The 19195-nt window shown below is 37.9% G+C and overlaps 1 protein-coding gene across 3 annotated transcripts in view; it reads right to left on the bottom strand.

The window, feature by feature from the left end:
* Positions 1-19195, bottom strand: part of IL1RAPL1 (interleukin 1 receptor accessory protein like 1) — a 790829-nt gene that overhangs the window by 11347 nt on the left and 760287 nt on the right. For 2 of the 3 annotated variants that reach the window (XM_026854140.1, XM_026854149.1), the window contains exons 8-9: positions 18677-18822; positions 7498-7641 (exon numbers count right to left, since the gene is read on the bottom strand). In XM_026854140.1, coding sequence (XP_026709941.1) covers positions 7498-7641; positions 18677-18822 — 290 coding nt within the window. The remainder of the gene's footprint in view (positions 1-7497; positions 7642-18676; positions 18823-19195) is intronic. The other variant, XM_026854158.1, reaches the window with a different exon arrangement.

Here is a 19195-nt window from a genome sequence, read left to right as displayed (position 1 = left end):
AGCCAGGATGCCATTGGCCTTCTTGGCCCCCTGGGCACACTGCTGGCTCCTGTTCAGCCGGCTGTCAATCAACACCCCCAGGTCCCTCTCTGACTGGCAGCTCTCCAGCCACTCCTCCCCAAGCCTGTAGCGCTGCTGGGGGTTGTTGTGGCCCAAGGGCAGCCCCCGGCATTTGGCCTTATGGAAACTCCTCCAGTTGGGCTCAGCCCATGGCTCCAGCCTGTCCAGGTCTCTCTGCAGAGCCTCCCTACCCTCGAGCACATCAACACTCCCACCCAACTGGGTGTCATCTGCAAACTGACTGAGGGTGCACTCGATCCCCTCATCCAGATCATCAATAAAGATGTTAAACAGGAGTGGCCCCAACGCCGAGCCCTGGGGGACACCACTCGTGACCGGCCACCAACCGGACTTTCTCCTAAGTGCCTATAGAATATTTCATCCACGTCTCTGTCCTGATTGGGTGGCCTATACTAGACTCCTACTACAACATCTGCCCTGTTGGCCTTCCCCCAGATTCTAACACAAAGACACTCCATCTTGTCTTCACTACACTTGTACTCAAAGCAATCCTAACAATCCCTAATATACAGCACCACCCCACCACCTCTCCTTCCTTGTCTGTCCCTCCTAAAGATCTTGTAGCCATCTGTTGGTGTACTCCAGTCATGGGAGACATTCCACCATGTTTTTATAATAGCCATTACATCATATTTTTTCTGTTTTATCATGGCTTCAAGCTCCTCCTGTTTGCTACCCATGCTGTGTGCATTGGTATACATGCACTTCAGCTGGGCTGGTGTCCCCAGCACCTTTTTGTGTTTAGAGGTCCTAAGTGTGGCCTGTCCTTTCACAGGTGTTACCACAGTTACTGATCCATTAATATCTGTTGTATCTTGGTTGTGCTGCATGTCTCCATCCCTCGCATCCACTGAGCTGGCAGGGTGAGGGTCATCGCTGGCACAACAGCCCCGTAACTCCATTAATCTACCCTGGGGCTTATGTCTGGGAGTTCCAGTTTTGTCCCCTTCCCCCTTCAAATCTGGTTTAAAGTTCTCCCCTTTTAAGAATTTCAGAATATAAAAAGCACAAAAGTGCAAAGATGCTGACAGATATTATTCTCTTGGTTGCTATGAATTATTTGCACATCAAATACAAAACTAAGAAAAAACTTATTATTAGATATGAAAGACTGATTGGTAACTACCCATGTGGAAATATAGCAGAGCACAGTAGTTATCTGTCAAAGACTGTAAGATACTAGCTACTATTTTAAAAAGTAGAAAGTAGGAAGAAGCACTAATAAAGACTTTCATGTAAACTCTGAAAATGGAAGAACATAATTTTTTCTGATAAGTAATTTCTCAAATAAAGCATCAAGAAATGATGCTTTCATTACGGTCCTAACTCAACAAAGCAACTATTATAGTTACCTGTATAAAATTAATCCTTAATTTTATGTATATTCCTTAGTTCTGTTAATCTCAGTGGCAGAGCTTGTATTTTATCATTGGGTTAAGTATTTTGAAAACTGGAGCTAAGATAACCTTGATCTAGGCAAAGGCAGCAAAAAGTTAAGTAAAATATAAAGAAAACTCAAGGAGAAATGGCTTGGAAGCAGACTTTCAATCTAAGATTCTTTAAATTTTATGCCAATATGCTGTGTTCATCTCACCTACCTCAGAAATCTGCAATGTGCTTTGGCCTTTGGGAAAGAAAAAACTTCAAAGCTTAGAACCATTTGACAGAGCTGCTGGTTGAGAACAGGAGATATCTCAGTCTTCATTGATTTATATTTGGTAGTTATTTTTTTTCTACTTTAGATCTGGACTTAATCTATAACAGACTTCTAGTTTGGAATCTAAAGATGCACTTCATGAAACTGTTATTTTATATATATATATATATATATATATATAATGCATGTAGTTTAGATGCTATAAAATAGGAAGAGAGAAAAAAGCAGAAATTATTATTTGAATTGGTACGTTTCAAGGACAGAATCTAGGAAATTACATATTCAGTGGGAAACATAAATTGAGATTTTGTTTGAATTGCATTTCAGAGGTAAATAAATAAGATACAAAAGAAGAGTTAAAAGAAGAGGTTTTCCAACAATAAAATTGTAGTTAAGTAAGAGCAAGAACCCTTTTTGTAACCAGTAATATTTAGAAAGATGAAAGCTGCATTTTTCTAAAGGCTATTTTAATAGAATTTGAAATTGATATTCATAGAGCTGGATTTCTTATTGCCACAATTTGCCAATAGCCAATAAGAATAAATATGCAGTGGTGAGGCTGCTATTGCAAACTTATTCTATGGGTCCCCAGGGAAGATTCTGTAATTGCAAAGTCACTAACTTCAGCAGTAATTTCAGTCTAGCTATACCTGCATAGCATAATCATTAACACAAATGCTTTGGCAGTGCATAAACCACTGTTAAAAGTTATATTTGAAAGTTAGCAACTCCGTAACACTGAAACATTAAGAATCTCAAAGCACTGCCTTTCCTTGCTGCATAAGAGGTTTACTGAGATGAAACCCAGGAAACCACCAAGTATATCTTACCTGTTCTTGTCTTTCACAGTTAGTAAGATATTATCTGGGCAGTCCCACAGGTCTGTCCATGAACCCTGCTAGTCTTTTGCAGCTAAATAATAGTAAGGACAAAAATCATGATTACCTAAGGACTCCCAGGTGCAACAGAAACTTCAAGGCAGAAACTGTTTCATCAGTCTCCTAATTTGAGCATTGATTTGCTTCCCCTCAGCAAGCAGTAGAAACTCATCTCTTAAGAAAGCACAACCAGTATAGCCAAGAAACAGCCACTATAGATTACATGTACTAAATTCAAACAAGATTTCCTGAAGTTAGAGAGCTCAGCAGTGACATATTTTAATCACATTAGGAGCACTTTTATTTCAGCAGGGGGCAGGGGGAAGCAGCAACCTGTAGAACTGGAAGTGAAACCCAGAGGAACTCCCCAGCCCTGGCTTCCAGGTTCCCTCCCTGTCTGCACCGCAGCTGCACAGATGTTGTGTCTTCCCTCAATTCACCAAGGTTTCCTTGGCAAGGAAAGCTGAGAATAAGATTGAGGGCACCACAGAGAGCTCCTGCGCAACATGGTAGAAACAGCTGAAGCGACCTAAAGGCACCAAGGGTCATTGTGATGGTCATCATATCAGCTGTTAAGCAAAGCTCTTACTTTTTAGTTATCAGCTGCCAGTTCTTGAGCGTAAAGCTTGACTTCTCATCAGCCTAGCTGTGAGAAAGAATATTTGTATGTCATTAAAAAACTATTTACAACACATTTGGTCAGACTTTAACTGTTACATTTTTACTCATCAACTTTAATGCCAGCCTCTTAATGTAGAATTTCTTCATTTTTATGATAGTGTTCAGCCCTTGCTTATTAATTCCTTCATACAATAACTTCCACAAGTTCAAATGGTTACTAATGTACCCAGGTAATGGTAGGGGCTGGTGCCTGCAGTTTCTACTGCTAACTGTACCATATGCTGTTTTGTCTGAAACTGGAATGTAAACACATATAAAAATTCATGGTTTTGAGTAATTTTCCCTATCTTACCATGTCCAATGTTTTTCAACCTGTCATCTGTAGACTTTTGGCTTTCTCCTTAGTATATCATAAAGCTTACATACCGATATCTGCACATCCACTGGAAACTCCCAGGTTGTGAGATGGCAAGAAAAATTTGAAAACAGTGGTTTTGGTGACTTTGAGCCTTCTGTCCACTTTAAGGCAGCATCGTAAACAGTGCTGCTTTAGAGAAATGATCTGACTCCCCTCTCCACCCCTGCTGTGTCTGCTAAGGCTGTCATGCCTGGGGACTGATCCTGGCAGGATTTGATGAGCAGAAGCAGTCTCACAAAGGAGATAGTTGTCTGAGATAAAATTCTGGGAAAATTTGCATAGATTTTAGGGGGTCTGGAAGTCAGCTTGTATGTAGGCAAAGAGCAGATTTCTATACAGTAGTAATATCTCTTCTGATACAGATAGCCTTTTAAGGTCACAGAAAGAAGTCAGGGCATGTGTTGATTGTAGGTACTTTTAAATGTTTACTTGCATTTTTAGTCTTCTCTTTTAGTTGAAGTATGATACTTACTTAAAAACTGGAAAAGGCAACAAGAGAAGATCCTTGGAAAATAAAAATATGGAAACAGTAACTGTTAAAAAACTCCTCAGAGAATGAATGTGGTATAAAATCTCTTCTGTTGGAGCTCAGTTACAGCAGAATAGAAGAAATCATCACTTCTGAAAGTGGCTTTCACTAATAATGTGTCACTCCTTAAAGTGCACTTTATGGATAAGGCTTTTTAAAATAAGCTTTTAAGTTTAAAGCTGCAAACCTAAAAAGGTTGCCTGACATTTAGCAACAATCAGCCCTCAGAAGTTTCCAGTGAAGTATCTATTTCTGAAAATGTTGTTGTTTTCAGAATAATACAGGACATTTTATTGTTTGCATACCATTTCAAGGTATCATCTTCATTGTGTATGTGGAGAGATCTTGAACAGAAATTCTCCACTTAAAAAAATATGGGAGTTTCTGACCACCAAACTGGTTGGAGCGCGTTATATCTCTGAGATACGAGGTCATGCCAAACACCTTCAGGAGAGAAAGCTACTGCTTTGCCAAGGGTCAGAGTGCCCCTTGGGCTCCAGCTCCCGGGGATATCTGTCAGGTGTTTACAGTGTGGTCTCCTAACTAAACTCTGGCACATTACATTGCTCCACCCCAAAGGACACAACACGGTGTCCATCAGGCAGCCCCCCAAGTGTGGAGGCAGCTCCCAGGCAGCTGGAAAGCACAGGCACAGAGTGGGAGGAAAAGTGGTGAAATGTGAGCTGGATTTGATTATGTTCCAATTTAGTAGGAAAGACAGGGGATTAACCATGAAAACAAAAATGGGAACTTCACTGACTATTCCCAGGAGACAATAAAGGTGAGATTGAGCTAAAATGTTTTCAGGAGAGAGAAAAATACAGGAAAGTCTGATTCCTGGGATGAGAGAGGATGGGAAATTTAAAGCTGCAAGTTAGAGAAATGAGAAATCAGCAGCTGTGATCACTTGCTTAATCTGCAGGACCCCTGCAGAAAGTAATAAATTAAGTTGCATTAACTGTAAGGGTTAAATACTTTGTTTTCAGATATTCCTCACAATTTACCCATGCCTCCCACAGAAATGTATATGTTAGCCTGAAAAAACCTGATATGTCTAAAGCCTGGAAAGCAAAGAGGAATTGTGATGAGATTTGACATCCTGGAGGGCTTGTTCTCTGATCAGGGAAGAAATGAAGTGTTGCATTTTAAAAGAGATTTTCAACCGAAAATTTTAATTGGACCTCAATTTAAAGTGTTTCAAATCCTCTCTGGGTACAATATAGTGCACGCAAAAAAAGACTGTGATATTTTGATGTTTGCTTATCTATGTGCTGTCCTGAAGTATGACAGAACATGATGTAAATTATGAATAGCATGTGGGCGCTCTGCTGTTGCACTGCAGGAGATGTGGTTAGAAGAAGATTTTAGAGTTCAACATTTTGTGTCTGTCAGTAACAAACTAAACCAAAGGAAAGGATCTGAATATATGTCTGCAATTTATTTCTGCACAAGCCATGGCTTGGTTTTCTGTGGGGCATTTTCTGTCTGTCTGTGCTTTTGCGACAGTGTAAGGGAAAGAGACCGCGTAAAAAGTCCAGTTGCAGTAACTTCACTGGCACAGTAAGTTTTATCCATATTGCTAGTATATTGAATATAGTAGAAGTTACAGATTTCCATTAAGAATCTGGAAGTAGCATTTTTCTTCTTTTGTTACTGCAGTTAAGCACACAAAGCTATCAGTTTGCATTCATCTAAGGAGAATCCATACTTCATCTTCTTTAACAATGATCTTTGCTCAGAGGATAGAGAATGGATATTGGTTTTCCTCCTTTTGAATCCCAGAACAGTATTCTTTAGAGGTCATTCTGTGGTTTAAAATGTGTGATTAAAGTATTGTTGTTCCCAGGTGACCAATGTTTGGAACTGAAGAAGAAAGAGGCAAGCATGTAACACCTGGTAGAGTAAGTTTGCAAATGAACTGGAATTATTTGAGATAACAATAAATGACATCTAAGAATTACTGATACAGAGAAAGAAGACATTAAATTACATCTATTTAAACAATTACTAGTTAAACTGTATATTTCTGCATAATATAATATGACTATTATTAAATTCACACAATTCATGCAAGTAAGCATGCCCATTTAAACTGGGGGCTGCTTTGTGGAGAAGAGAGGATCTCAGCTCCTGAAAAAAAAGATGCCTGCCAAAATCCTCCATGAGTAACAGTCCCTTTGGGCCTCAGTTTCCTCCTCTGTAAAATAAGTGGAATAACCTGATTTTTCCCCCCACTGAGCTGCTACATTAATGCATCCTTTTTGTAAATCCAGTAGAAGGATACAAAATGTTCTAATGTCCTTGGACTTGTTCTAAGCATTTTCTATTTTGAAGCCTTGTGCATTTTCAGATGGGAGGCAGAAGTGGGTCATTCCCTAGTGATCTTATTATGGAAATCTTCCCCTTCTATAAGGACCTCTAATTCTGCTGCCACTCTTCTCCCTTATTGGTGACAGTGCTTGCTTGGCTAGTACGTATTTATTTTAATATGTCACAGTGGCTTCTGCCCACAGGCTATTACCTTGAACTGTAAAATAACTTTTATTAGTATTTCAGTAAAAATGAAGGCCCTGTCACCAAAGATGTAGTGGTAGCACAAAACATAAATATATCTGACCCAAGAAACCAAGCTTAATTCATCAGAGCCTGCAGCTCAACCCAGTTCACTGTTCAACAGCAGTTTTGATTAGTAGGGCTAGAGGCAAAGAGAAGAGAAGAAAATGCATGTATACATTTGACACAATCCAGTGCATACATTGCAGATTACTTTTGTTTAGGCTGGGTGTCCTTGAATCACAGAACAACTTTAATGACCATTATCAGCTCTCTCAGCGATTAAGTGAATGAACTCAAGAAAATAAACTGCTGGGTACATTCCGAAACCCTCGGTACAGTTTATTGAAACTGATCAGTTTAAACAAGCAGTAAATTGAGATTCACTTCAACCTCTTCGGTGAATACAATTAGGGAAGACACTCCCTAGTTTATGGAGACGTGAAGCTGGCTTTCATTACTGACAGAAAGTAAAAATCTTTAATGCATCAGTGTTGGTAATTTAAGTTCAGTGTCCTGAGTTAAAATCTAAAAGACATGGCTGTCTTCTGGAGCTCCAGAGAGCAAAACGTACATCAGCTCAGCAATCACTGCTGCTAATGTGCTGTACAAGAATGCATATTCAAGTCAGTGCCTAATGCAGTGAGAAATAAAAATTGCAGTTAAAATCTTGAACTGGGCCGAAATTTGGGCCTTGGTGGAGAGAAATAAAAGACAGGCATACTTAGAAATTAGGAAATGTACTAAGAAGCTGCCTTACCTCCATCTAGTTCTTCAGCTCCAAAATGATTTCTGTAGAAGAGCATAATCTCTATCTTGTAACACTTGTAGAGAGTCACTAAACAAACAAGCAGCAGCAGAATAGCACCAAGCCCACCAGCAAGCTCAACTGTGTACATCAGCTCTGCAAAGAATTACAAAATGCAGTAACAACCACATTCTAAACCAGAGAAAGATTAGCAACAGGCCTTGCACTTACGTTAAACATTAAAATAAAATAATGAATGATGGGCTATTTATGTATTTATTTATATAGGGCCCTTGAAGATATACCTAACTAATAGATTTTTTTTTTTTCCTTTAATAAACTAGGTTTTGGTGTGGTTGTTTTTTTTTTGTTGTTGTTGTTTTTTGTTTGTTTGTTTGTTTGTTTGTTTTTTCTGGTACACCATCTGGATTGCTTATTTGAAAAATAACAATTGATGGGGATATGTGTGTGTATGAATATATGCATATATATAAGAGATACTGGATAACTCCTCTCTCTGTGTAGATAGATCACAGGTAAACATTGCTTTACACAGGTAAACACCGACATTCTACTTACAATGAAAGCAGAGGTGAACATTTCTTTTTGGGGGACTATAAAGCAAACACAGCTCCTCCTTTATTCCACACAAAAATAAGATGACTTTCAGTCAAATGGATAGAATTATGCAAGGGATTTTTTTTTTTCCCATTTTTTTTTTTTTTTAACCCCAAAACTTAAGAGACATGAAGAAAAATTATCTAAGGAACCCCACAGCCTCAAAACTCAGTTATATGTTAATATCTTTGACACAATTTCCCAAAGATCAGCCTTTCATCTTTATTATCCCCCTTCTCCCAATGAGGTTGGCTTACATGTAGTCGCAGCAAACCATGCTTATTTGTCCATTCTGACATTCCTAGTCACACTGTGATTCCCTGTTGTCTTTGCTGCACTCTATCATTGGAGACTCACATGATGGATTGAGATCATCACCACATAGCTCCATCTCTGAGGATGGGGACTCTGGTCAAATGTGGCCACAACTGCCTATCACCAGCAGTATCCTCAACAGGGCCATTTACCAGTGCATAAATAATATTGCCATCATCGATTTTCACCTCCCCCAGTCTTAACCGTTGCACACTCAGAGAAGCTCATAGAGTTACATGGCCTCCATTTTGTTACTTTTCATTTACTTATTGACTGGCAATATTAAACAACGAGGGTGGGAGGAGGAAGAGTGTTACTAACAATTTTGGAATTTGAAATGAGTAATAGATGGCAAAAATTGAGACCACCCATACTTTTTCAATATCATGCAGTTTTGATGAATGCCAAGAAATCAAATCTTGGAAATCTAAGACAGAGAGTTTGCTTCATAAAAATCTGTGCTGAAGAAAGCTCAGTTCCATGTTATTTTCACAGTATCCTCTTCCAGTGGACAGCTTCTGTCTGAGTGAAGCTGGGTAGCCCTGAATTAACCCTTTTGTGTGTGTGTGGTTATGCAGATATGATACTCCAGCACAATACAATTCAATTAGAGAAATAAAAGTTAGAGGAAAAAGTGACAATTCCATTTATTTTGACTGTATCTACTGAGAATCACACACTTTTTTTATTATTTGGAGGCAACTGTAAGAAGATTTCATTGCTCTCTATAAGACACTAAAAATGTAATAAAATAAAATAAAATGGCATTTATATTCTGTGTCATTCTCTCCAAAACTGTGCTGGAAACTCCTTTGTGTTAGATATTTTTAAGACCAACATGGTTATTTCAGACTTTCAATACTTTTCTGGTCCAGAGAGGGAAATGTTATTAGAAACTTCCAACAAAAAATTGTTTGCATAAATATGTAATACAGTATTTTAGAATATAAATGGAAATGGAAATTGCTCTGCACTGGCTTACTATACCCTGTTTATCATTTTGTACTACAGGTGATGCAGCTGTTCAATGGTAACTAGAAGAAAGGCTTTCATATTTCGGGTTGTTAGGCACAAAATACTCTATGTGCCTGCTGTTATGACTCATTAAAGGCAAGGGAAAACTTTACAACTGTAAAACAAAACTCTTTCCTAAATTAATGATTTTGAGATTAAATGGAAAAAACTGTAGGTAGTCATCTGTTCTCTGTCACTGTGCATGAAATCAGAGTAATGCACTCTATCCTTTTTGCCATCAGAGAGTCCCTCTTAGTTAACTTTTTACCCATAAAATAATTCAAGATTATGCCTACATTTTTACTTCAGTAACATATCTGAACACATAGGAAACTGTCATAAATTAGTCAACCAAAGCAAACAACAAAATTCTCTAAGTTACCCTGAAATATACTAGAAATTACCTTTCCCTGTGCTGCTGCTCAGCCCATCGTGATCACTTATGAGCACAAGGATAAGGTGGTTCTTAAACAGATTTGTTTGCAAAATAAATTTAATGGACTGTCCATCTAGCATAGCAAGCCTGTATTTTCCTCCATGCTGGACAACACCTATCAGCACATATTCATTCTTTGCCTTGGGTGCTATTTGTCAGGGTTGAGAGGAAGAGAGGAGCAGCGATCAGCCCGACAAACTGCTGCATCCTTACACCCAACCCTGCAAATCCAGAGTGCTGGAAGTGGCACGGCCACATCTGTGAGGCACTGTGGAAGGTGGGACAGATTGGCCTGGGCACAACATCACACCAAGTTGATTGCTTTTAGGCCTTGGGCTCTGTTTCTGTAGGATGCTAAACCTTACCCTAAGGGAGCAGTGGCTGGTTTTGACCTTCTGCAAGGATTTTATGAACAGTATTACCCTGTGTTGCACTGAACTGAAGGCATGAGGAGTGGAAGGCTTGGTCCCACCTCTGCTGTCAGCCCCTTGGGTGACTGAAGCCACTTCACTATCTGTGCTTCTGTTTTCCCAGTATGAATTGGGGAGGGTGTTTCTGGTTTCTTCCTAGGAGAGATTACTCTTGAAAGGTGCTCTGCCAGCGCTAAAGGTGTTGGTGATGTGTATGTCAACAATGTCAACAATGATGTAGTGACTCTTAAAGCTAAGTTGAAGCGTAACAGCAAGGTTAGAGTGTAAGGTTACCTTTACAATAACATTTTTTTCTGCTGCTTTATTTCTGCCTTTTGCACTGAGATTTGCACGGGTGCTGCAGCAGGCTTTACACTTCCTTGGACGTGTGATCTGTTTCTCCTGCTGAAATTCAAGTTTCCTGTAGTGGCTACACACTAAAAAGATTCAATTTCAGCACAATTCCACATCAGATGGGAGAGACAAAATGTGCAAACCTTTAAAAATCTATTTAGCCTCCATGTTACCTTGCTCAAATTACAGACCTGGCCCTCCTTAAGGAGCTAAGACTTAATGGAGAAAACAGTAGAGGAAAATTACTCTGCTAACCCTGAGGGGGACAGGCATTCTGTTAAACACAACAAATGAGCGAGTGCCAGGGAGTTACATCCAGAAGCACAGCAATCATTTAGTTACAGGCAATTAACAATAGTCCTCCTGTAGCACAGAAACAGTTCTACTCCAAGGGAAAACACATTGATTACTGCAGCAGTAGTAGATTGGTTTCTGAATAAATAGCTTCAATTTAAAACAAGATTTGTTACAAGCATTTTGACCAATGGCTACAATTTTTTTTTGCTTATTGGGAGGCTTTGGCCAAGCAACCCGGTGAAAGAGACAGCTAATTAAAACAAAGTACGTGTCCTCTCCAAATATCCGGCACAATATGGCTGGTAATAAAATGCACTCATTTTATACTGATTCTATCCTAATTATTAAGCTTATTTGTAGGATATATCTTTGATCTTCACCTGGCTTTAATATTTGATACACTTCCTTTGACTGTGTCATACAGGTAATTCATTTATCGTAGCTGGAGTTGTAACAGGAAAGTAAATAAAAGGGTTCCTTCAAAGATTCATATCTTTTGACTTATACGACACGCTTCAGGGACTTTACATTTAATGATCTGTGATAATTTAAAATTAATCTCATTCTATTCAGTAGTCCACATACAGCTGAGCTGCTAAGAAAAATAATTATATTATTTCAAACATTCTTTTTCTGTGATTTATAACTCTTCAAGGACACGTGATTTATAGCTGTGTATTCAATTTCTGAGCCTTTTTCAAAATCCAATTACAGTCTATCTAAGGTTTCAATTTTGCAATCACTTACGCAGATTGCTTAACTTCATGGGCTATAAGTAACCCCTCTGAAATCAACAGGACTATTCACAAAGCTTCAGGTTAGCATATACATAAATCGTTGCAACTTTGTGGACTAAACTCATTTGCATTCTCTGCTTGACTTGGACAATTTAACTCACAGAGCCAACATGGTTTGGTTAGAGACAGTTCTGTTTGTCTAGGTATGCTTTCATTGACTTCAATTATTAAGTGAAACATAAGATAATGAATATAATTTGGAAGGGGAACAGCTGAAGGCAATACTAAAGCTCCCATGATGACACCTGAGAGGAGGTAAAGAATGCAGATACTGACACCTAACACAAGACTGATGTGTCATAACATGCAGCTTTAGCTATAAATGGCTGTCTTTCTTCTAAAGGAAGAAGGAGGCTGGCTAACACAGGAATGAGTCTGAGTATCATTTCAGACATCAGCACTAAACAGTAGGCAGAGTTTAGGTTAGGAAGAAACCCTTATTCACTGATTAAAAATGGAGAAGTATGCGGCTCCCCCTCCCTCGCTTAATACAGTATTCATTGTGGCATGGCTTTAAAACAATTTAGCTTTCCAAAGTATAACATATGGAACCACAGCTTTATACAGCATATGCATATCCAACATGCATATATAAAATTTATTCTCTACTTAAGGATTTGTTGTTTGTTTGTTTCAACATGGCAAACAAAATCTGTTTGAATTTAAGGTACCTAGATGGCTTTGCAGATACTGTTGTGAATAATTACTGATGGATATTGTAGAAAGATATTTGGGATGTTCATTAGCTGTATTATGAAATAATTTCTTAGCACAAAGTATATGCTTTCTGCTAGCATAGGTCACGCATGCCTATAGATGTCTGCAGAGTTGATTTAAGTTAAATTTAGTTATGGGTAAATTTTAAGCTAAATTTAGTTACAGTTTTTAATATGGTTTTCAATGCAGTAGTTTCAATTTTTTTTTATTAGAACTATTGAGACATAGTTATCTCACTTTAGTTTTTAGATCAATATATAATATATATTATAGATTCATCTATGAAAAATACCTAGTTGGGTTCCGGATTACATGTACATATGAATATATGTATATATGGTGCAAATACAAGACAAGGATCTTACAAAGTTATTCACTAGTATGGCAGGCAGCCTATCTGAGCCTTAATGCTGTTGGATTTCCAGTGTTATTAGAACAGAGGTAGTAAATTATTATAATAGAAGTATATTCTTACTGATGACATTTTTATTTCTTCTGAGAAGCGCAACATACCTGTTCCCAGCAGGAGAATAATTACACGTATCTCCAACAGTATGTTAACTCAAAAGAGGGTAAGTATGAAAAAAATATAGATGCTGCAATGTTACTGAAGTTTCCTACATTTAAATACAGAACACTGCATTTTAAAGGCAGGTTGAAGGAAAAAAAGTATCATGGTGTGGAATTACATTAATTTCTGGTTAGCTTCACAAAATAAATGAATTGTGCATGCTTAAAACATTACTGATCAGGAGAGTTTCTATTTGCTTATCTCACTACAGAAATCAGACAGCCCACACAATTACTTCTTTTAGATCTTCTGAAAGAAATGAATGTAAGAAGCACTGGGAGGTGCTAAAATGTGGGGAAAAATGGAGTACCAAGTTCCAAGGATGTAAGATCATAAAACATACTGTTTACATTTTTCTGAGGATAGCATTAATGAATAATTTAGCTCTGCATGGATTATGGGAACAATTTGTGACATTTTATTTTAAAATATTTTCATCCTTGCCAATCAAGGTTAGAATTACACTTAGACATTATATAAAGAGAACTGTGATAAAAGTGGTACAAAAGCTGTTTTAAGAAGAAATCTGTTAAACAAACCAACTTGTTCGACACTTTGTCACTGGAAAGTTAGATTTGTCAGAGGAAAGTTAGATTTAGGCACATTCTAAGTAATCTGACTAACCTTTTCACTGGAGATGCCTTAGTCCAATTTTCTGAAGGATGAGAAAAACCTTACTGATGAAGAAAATGGTCCTATGAAGAGTTTCTGTCAGGCAGTAGTCTTTAGTATCCTACTAAATTAGTGATTTTATGAGTGTAAAAAGAGTCACTTTTGGTTAGTTTGGGACAGGAAGGGAAGCGATATCTGACTTTTAGCCCTATGTCAAAAATGTCTTGGGAGACTGAGCCTTTGCACTGCCCAGTGCATTGACAACCTGAAGGTTTCTTCAGTGGACATAGGGAGATGAAAAATCAGTTCCCATCAAATCAAATTCAATTTCTATTCCAGTTCTAAAACTCAGTGAGGAACTTGGAAAAATTTTTCCTGCAGTGCACAATAAAAACTGAATTCTCTATACGTTGGAAGATATACATGTATAATGTGTAAGGTCTTAACTGACCAAGAGGGTCAGAGTTTTACAACAGTTTTGCTTCCACTGAGACTGAGAGATTTGCTGGAATATTCAAGTAATTAGGACCAATTAACAGAAGTTGAAATATAAAACTCATCGCTCTCATAGCTCACATGATGAGCTCCCATTTAGAAATTTCAGAAGCATCGTGAAGATTTATGGCAAAGGGATATATATAACACCTGCAGTTTCTTTGCAGAGGTTAGAAAAGAGCTAGTTTCTTTTTTAAGTCTTAATTGTCACTCATCAGTACCACTATTTGAAACTGTGTCCTAGTGACTCAAAATGCTCATGAGATTAACAACGTAACATAGTCAACTCCTTAAGTAATAAAACACATTTACACTATTATGCGAATGTCACTGTAATTTAAGGTGCTCGTCAGCAATTCTGTTGTAGTTAACAACCATGTGAAGAAAATTCAGAAACTTGCTATTCAGAATTTGCTATTAAATTGTACAGGAAATATTAATATGTTTATGCATTAATAAATGATGAGTTTAAAATATGCTTACCTATTCGCAGGTTTCATCAAGGTACATTTTTTATAGGAAATATTGACTTGTTTCTTTTTCAAATATATATTCTTATGGGCAATTTCAAACAGAGTACATTTCTTCCTCTAAACAATTAATTTTAGTGAAAATCTTTTTTTGTCCCAACAGAAAAAAAGTTGTTTTAACCATCCCTCATTAGCTTATAGTCAACAAGACCCATATATGCCCAGTGAGAACACCTATGATACAGGAAAACAAACCCAAAACATAAAAAAGGCCTAAACCAGGAAATTAGACAGCACTGAGAAAATGGGAAGAAAGCGAAAGAGGTACTTTAAAAAAAATGCATAAAGTATATTACCTGCTCTTAGTTCTAGTGTCTGTCCCATGAAAAATGGAGGTATAATGTTAAGCTTTTAAAATAATATAAATAACATTAAAAAAATAATGACAAGATAGAATTTGAGATTATTTTTGCTTTAGAGTTTTAGTTGCAGACATGCAGACAAGAATTTCCACAAAAATAATCACATACTTAGATAATAAGATTTCCAACATAGTCTACGATTAAATGAGACTATGAAGGCTTTGATCCATCATGAAAATCATACTTTTCAATACATAACATAGGAGGAGAGCATTCTTTCTCTTTAAGTATTAGATTTTTATCTGTTACATTGATAGACTATGGGCTTGTCTTCTTGAATTAAAAACCTGTGAAAAGAATAGAATGGCAGTGTGTGATCTACCCCTTATATACTGTGCAATATGTGGTCTGTCGTTAATAAATTTGTGCTTAGCTGCTGTCAGTGCCACTCTCCAAATTAATTTCTAGAAGGTTCCACTGCCTGGTTGAAGATTAACCTCTAACTGCTACAGATGATCAGTGATAGATATCACCAATAAGTAACAAAATCAGCCTCAGGTTATAACAAGTAGATACTTTTTTTTTTTTCTTCTTCTTTTTTTTTTTTTTTTTTTTTCCCAAAGATACCTTGATTATTCTAAAGCTGATAGAAGTTTGGCCGACAACTGGAGGAAGGGAATGAAGGTTAAATTTCCTGGGTTCTGATCCCTCTTTTTTTTTTTTCTGATTATTTTTGGACAAATTTTGTAGGAATGGACCAGGAAAGGAAACAGCATTGGCATTGTCATGCTGAAAATGCTCTACTGCCTTTAGCTCTGAGTTAACTGCTCCCTACGCACAGTGTCTGAGGAAAGACAGGAGTCTAAAAATGGTTTTCTGGCTGCACAAACACATAGATCATAGTATTTCTCTGCTAGCAGTCAGAAAGTAAAAGCTCAGGAGAAAATGGGGGCTCCGCTCCCCCAGATGCAGAGCACTGGCATCTGGGCTAGAGGGAGGTGCCAGGGGCCCCAGCTTTCTCCCAGTGCTGGATGCCCAAACTGGATTTGCTTTTCCTGCACAAGTGGTGCTGGAGTCTGGGGAATCTGTACTCTGCTCCCCTCCTGAAATTCCTCTTGGGAAAGGGGAGGGTTCGGGTTTCCATTCCAATGACACATCAGGGAAACAGCAGAAGCCCCCTCACCCCATGTGAAAGTGCCAGGTGCTGGTTAGTGGTGGGGATCACTATCAGATGGGCCCTGCTTGTGTTTTCTGTGAGGTGAGTGTGTGTCCCTGCTGGACTGAAGGGGACAGAAAGAGTGAGGAAGATGCCATCCAGGTTTTTGCTGGGAATTTAGACTCTGAATTTCTTTTCCTTTCAGGACCTGTGTAATTGCAGCCATAGCCAAAAGCTCCCTCTGGAAGTTTACGTTTGGAGAGAATATATTGAGTAGGGTAAAGCAGCAGTTGCAGGGGTGTTGGAAAGGCTTAAATTTTGTACCTGAATCCCCACTGCAGTGTTTAGTCCTAAATACCTCTTTTCCCAGGAACACTCTTTGTTCAGCAACAGAGCTTTCTGCTTTCCTGTCCCTTCTGATCCTGGTGATAATGTACCACATATGAAGTTTAAGAAGGATTATAATTTCTTTTTCAGGTATCCAGTGAACATTCCAGATTCAGCATTTTTTTTGGCTTATACTCCTGGAAAAGAAGTTCACTAACTAGAAAACCAGCCAAATCTAATATCTCTGCAAATGCCTCGGTGTTCGGGAAGCAAATTTACCTAATTGTTAGGTCCCAGTTGTTCTAAGTGAGCCAATAATCAGAAATTAATAAACTGCTAATTCAGTCCTAGCAGAGACTAACTGTGAATCTAAACAAGGAAACCTAAACTGTAATGTTGTCATGGTGATATACAGGAGACTAAGCAAGCAATGCAAAGCTCCTCTTCCTAGGAGACCTGAGAGACTAGCTCAAATTTTTATCTGTCATGGTTAATTTATCATTGCACTGAAACAGCTGTCAACATGCAAAGTATGTAGAAGACTTGTATCAGGTACCTTTTGTTTTTTGAGGGCAAAACAGATTTTGTTTCCAAATCACAATTTCAGATCCAGCCTTACTTAAAGAGGAAAAAATAAAATATTTGGGGGAGTTTTTGATATTTTTATCTTTTTCCTATTTATAAGGGCAATTAAATATTGAGATTACTTCTTCTCAAGCATGTCATCATGAGGCCACATACTGTGCGTTTGACATACTGATTTCTCCAAGAAAAGAAGCAAGGAAAGTAGACCCTTGCAAAATTTATGCATGCACACTGTTAGATTAAAAAACTGGTTGTCAGAAAACAGAGAAGATTTATGTGTTATCAGTCTCGGAGCTACTGTTTTTATGCAAGGGAAAGTAAGGACTCACCATCAGCATATGACTACGTGTCAGTTAATTAAGTACTGGTTTTAATTTAACCTTTAAAAAGACTTTATTTTCAGTATTTCATGCACTAATTTAATTATTAAAGACAAGCCATTGAAATTCAGTGTTTGTTTGTTTAAGCTCTTGCTCTGGGTTCAAACATTCTCTGAACTAGGAGTATATGAACCCTAGCTGGTAAATTGTTGAGGTTCAATTTCCCGTCTCAGTAAGTTCAAGAAAATATTGCAAATGCCAGGCTAAGCAGAACATCTGGTTATTTACATCTGCATCTCTTAAGAAGCAATGAAAAGAGTTCAGAAAAATGGCTACAAATTATTTCTATTCAATAAATTGGAAGTACACAAAAATACGTTTAAATAAATGAGTCACACTATCTTGACTTATGGCTTCCTTTTAAACTTAGACAGACTTTGCACGCTACAAGACTAAAACTAGGGAAGACATCACTGCTTTGATATAAATTGAGATGCCACCAGTAGTTCAGCACCACAGCAAAACCTGGTATGCTCACCTCTATAAACAGTCTAAAAAAAGCACAGTAACAACAGCAAAGTACAGACACTGCTCCTGATTATTCTTTGCTCTCTTAAACCAGCGGGATGCTGCATGAGGGTGGGGATCATCAAGCCGAGGCATGTGGAGCACCCTCTGGGAGGTAAAGTGAACAGAGTGGATCTGGGAACCTTGCTTTGCAAGAGATTCTCTGCCTCTCCATAATTATCTCCATGGGAGATGGCTGTGGCTATTAGGCAGGCTGAAATCATGGGATGTTAGTGGTGAGTAGAAACAGGAAGGTTCTTTGAAGTTTCTGTCATGATGCTTCACTTCAGAAATGTTGGTATTAAACAAATACGTTAGAAGGAAAATTCCCACAGTCAGGTTATGCAGGAACTCCCCTGGTATGGTGTTTAGGTGGTATTTCTGACAGAAATTGAATCTATTTTTGTTGGTTTTTCTAATACCGGATTTTATTTCTAACAAAAAATTATTATACTTGTATTACCTCTGGCTTCCTACTATTTTTTTCTCTATTGAGGCTTTATTAGTTTTAAAGCTAATGAATTATTATATGGATCTTTTATATAAATATAATTAAAAGGTGTTACTGTATTTTTTTTTTCCCGGTGAGAGCCATACTTAACCACAACCCTTCTGTTTTATTTTTAAAGTTATACAAGTGCCTGGGGAAAAATAATAATTGACTATTAATTTCCCAGGAAACCAAAACTCATGCTTGCATGAGAAGAAAGCTCTACAAACTGACCACCCCTATGTTGTATCATTCATTGAGAAAAGCTGCATATTTACCCCTTTTATGTAGAAGAATACTGGCATGCCGGCGTCCATTTCCATTCTCGACGTAGCACGAGTAATTCCCCAGGTCTGCCTCTTCCACAGAGTCAAGAATCAATGAGATAGAAACCTCCTGCTCCCCAAGATGTTCCTTGAGAACCCTGAGAAAAAAGCAACCAGTGTTGCTATTCTGCTTGTGTCGTAGTGGAGCATTAGATAATCATGACATAATAACGCTACTTAAAATTCATAACTCTCTGGCTTCAAATTTAGCTATGGTTTGATGCAATCTAATTAAATCATATCGTGCCCTTTTCTTCCTTACTTCTAATGGGGAGGTTTGGCTTTGTAAATGTTAAAGAGAGCTTCAGTTAATTGTCTTCTTTAAGCAGGATGATGCACACACTGCTAATATATTGTTGCACACTCTGATGGAGACCCTGATCAGTAGCATGTGAAGTCTTGAAATGTTAGAAGAGAGAATAATGAACAGTTATTTTGCATTTTATGGCCACTCTAGGAGTGTGGGCCAAG

Source organism: Athene cunicularia, assembly GCF_003259725.1.
Source record: "Athene cunicularia isolate RWA chromosome 1 unlocalized genomic scaffold, athCun1 chr1_part1, whole genome shotgun sequence".
Lineage (NCBI taxonomy): Eukaryota > Metazoa > Chordata > Aves > Strigiformes > Strigidae > Athene > Athene cunicularia.
Note: the sequence above shows the minus strand (reverse complement) of the source record. Positions and strands in the feature narration are given on the sequence as shown.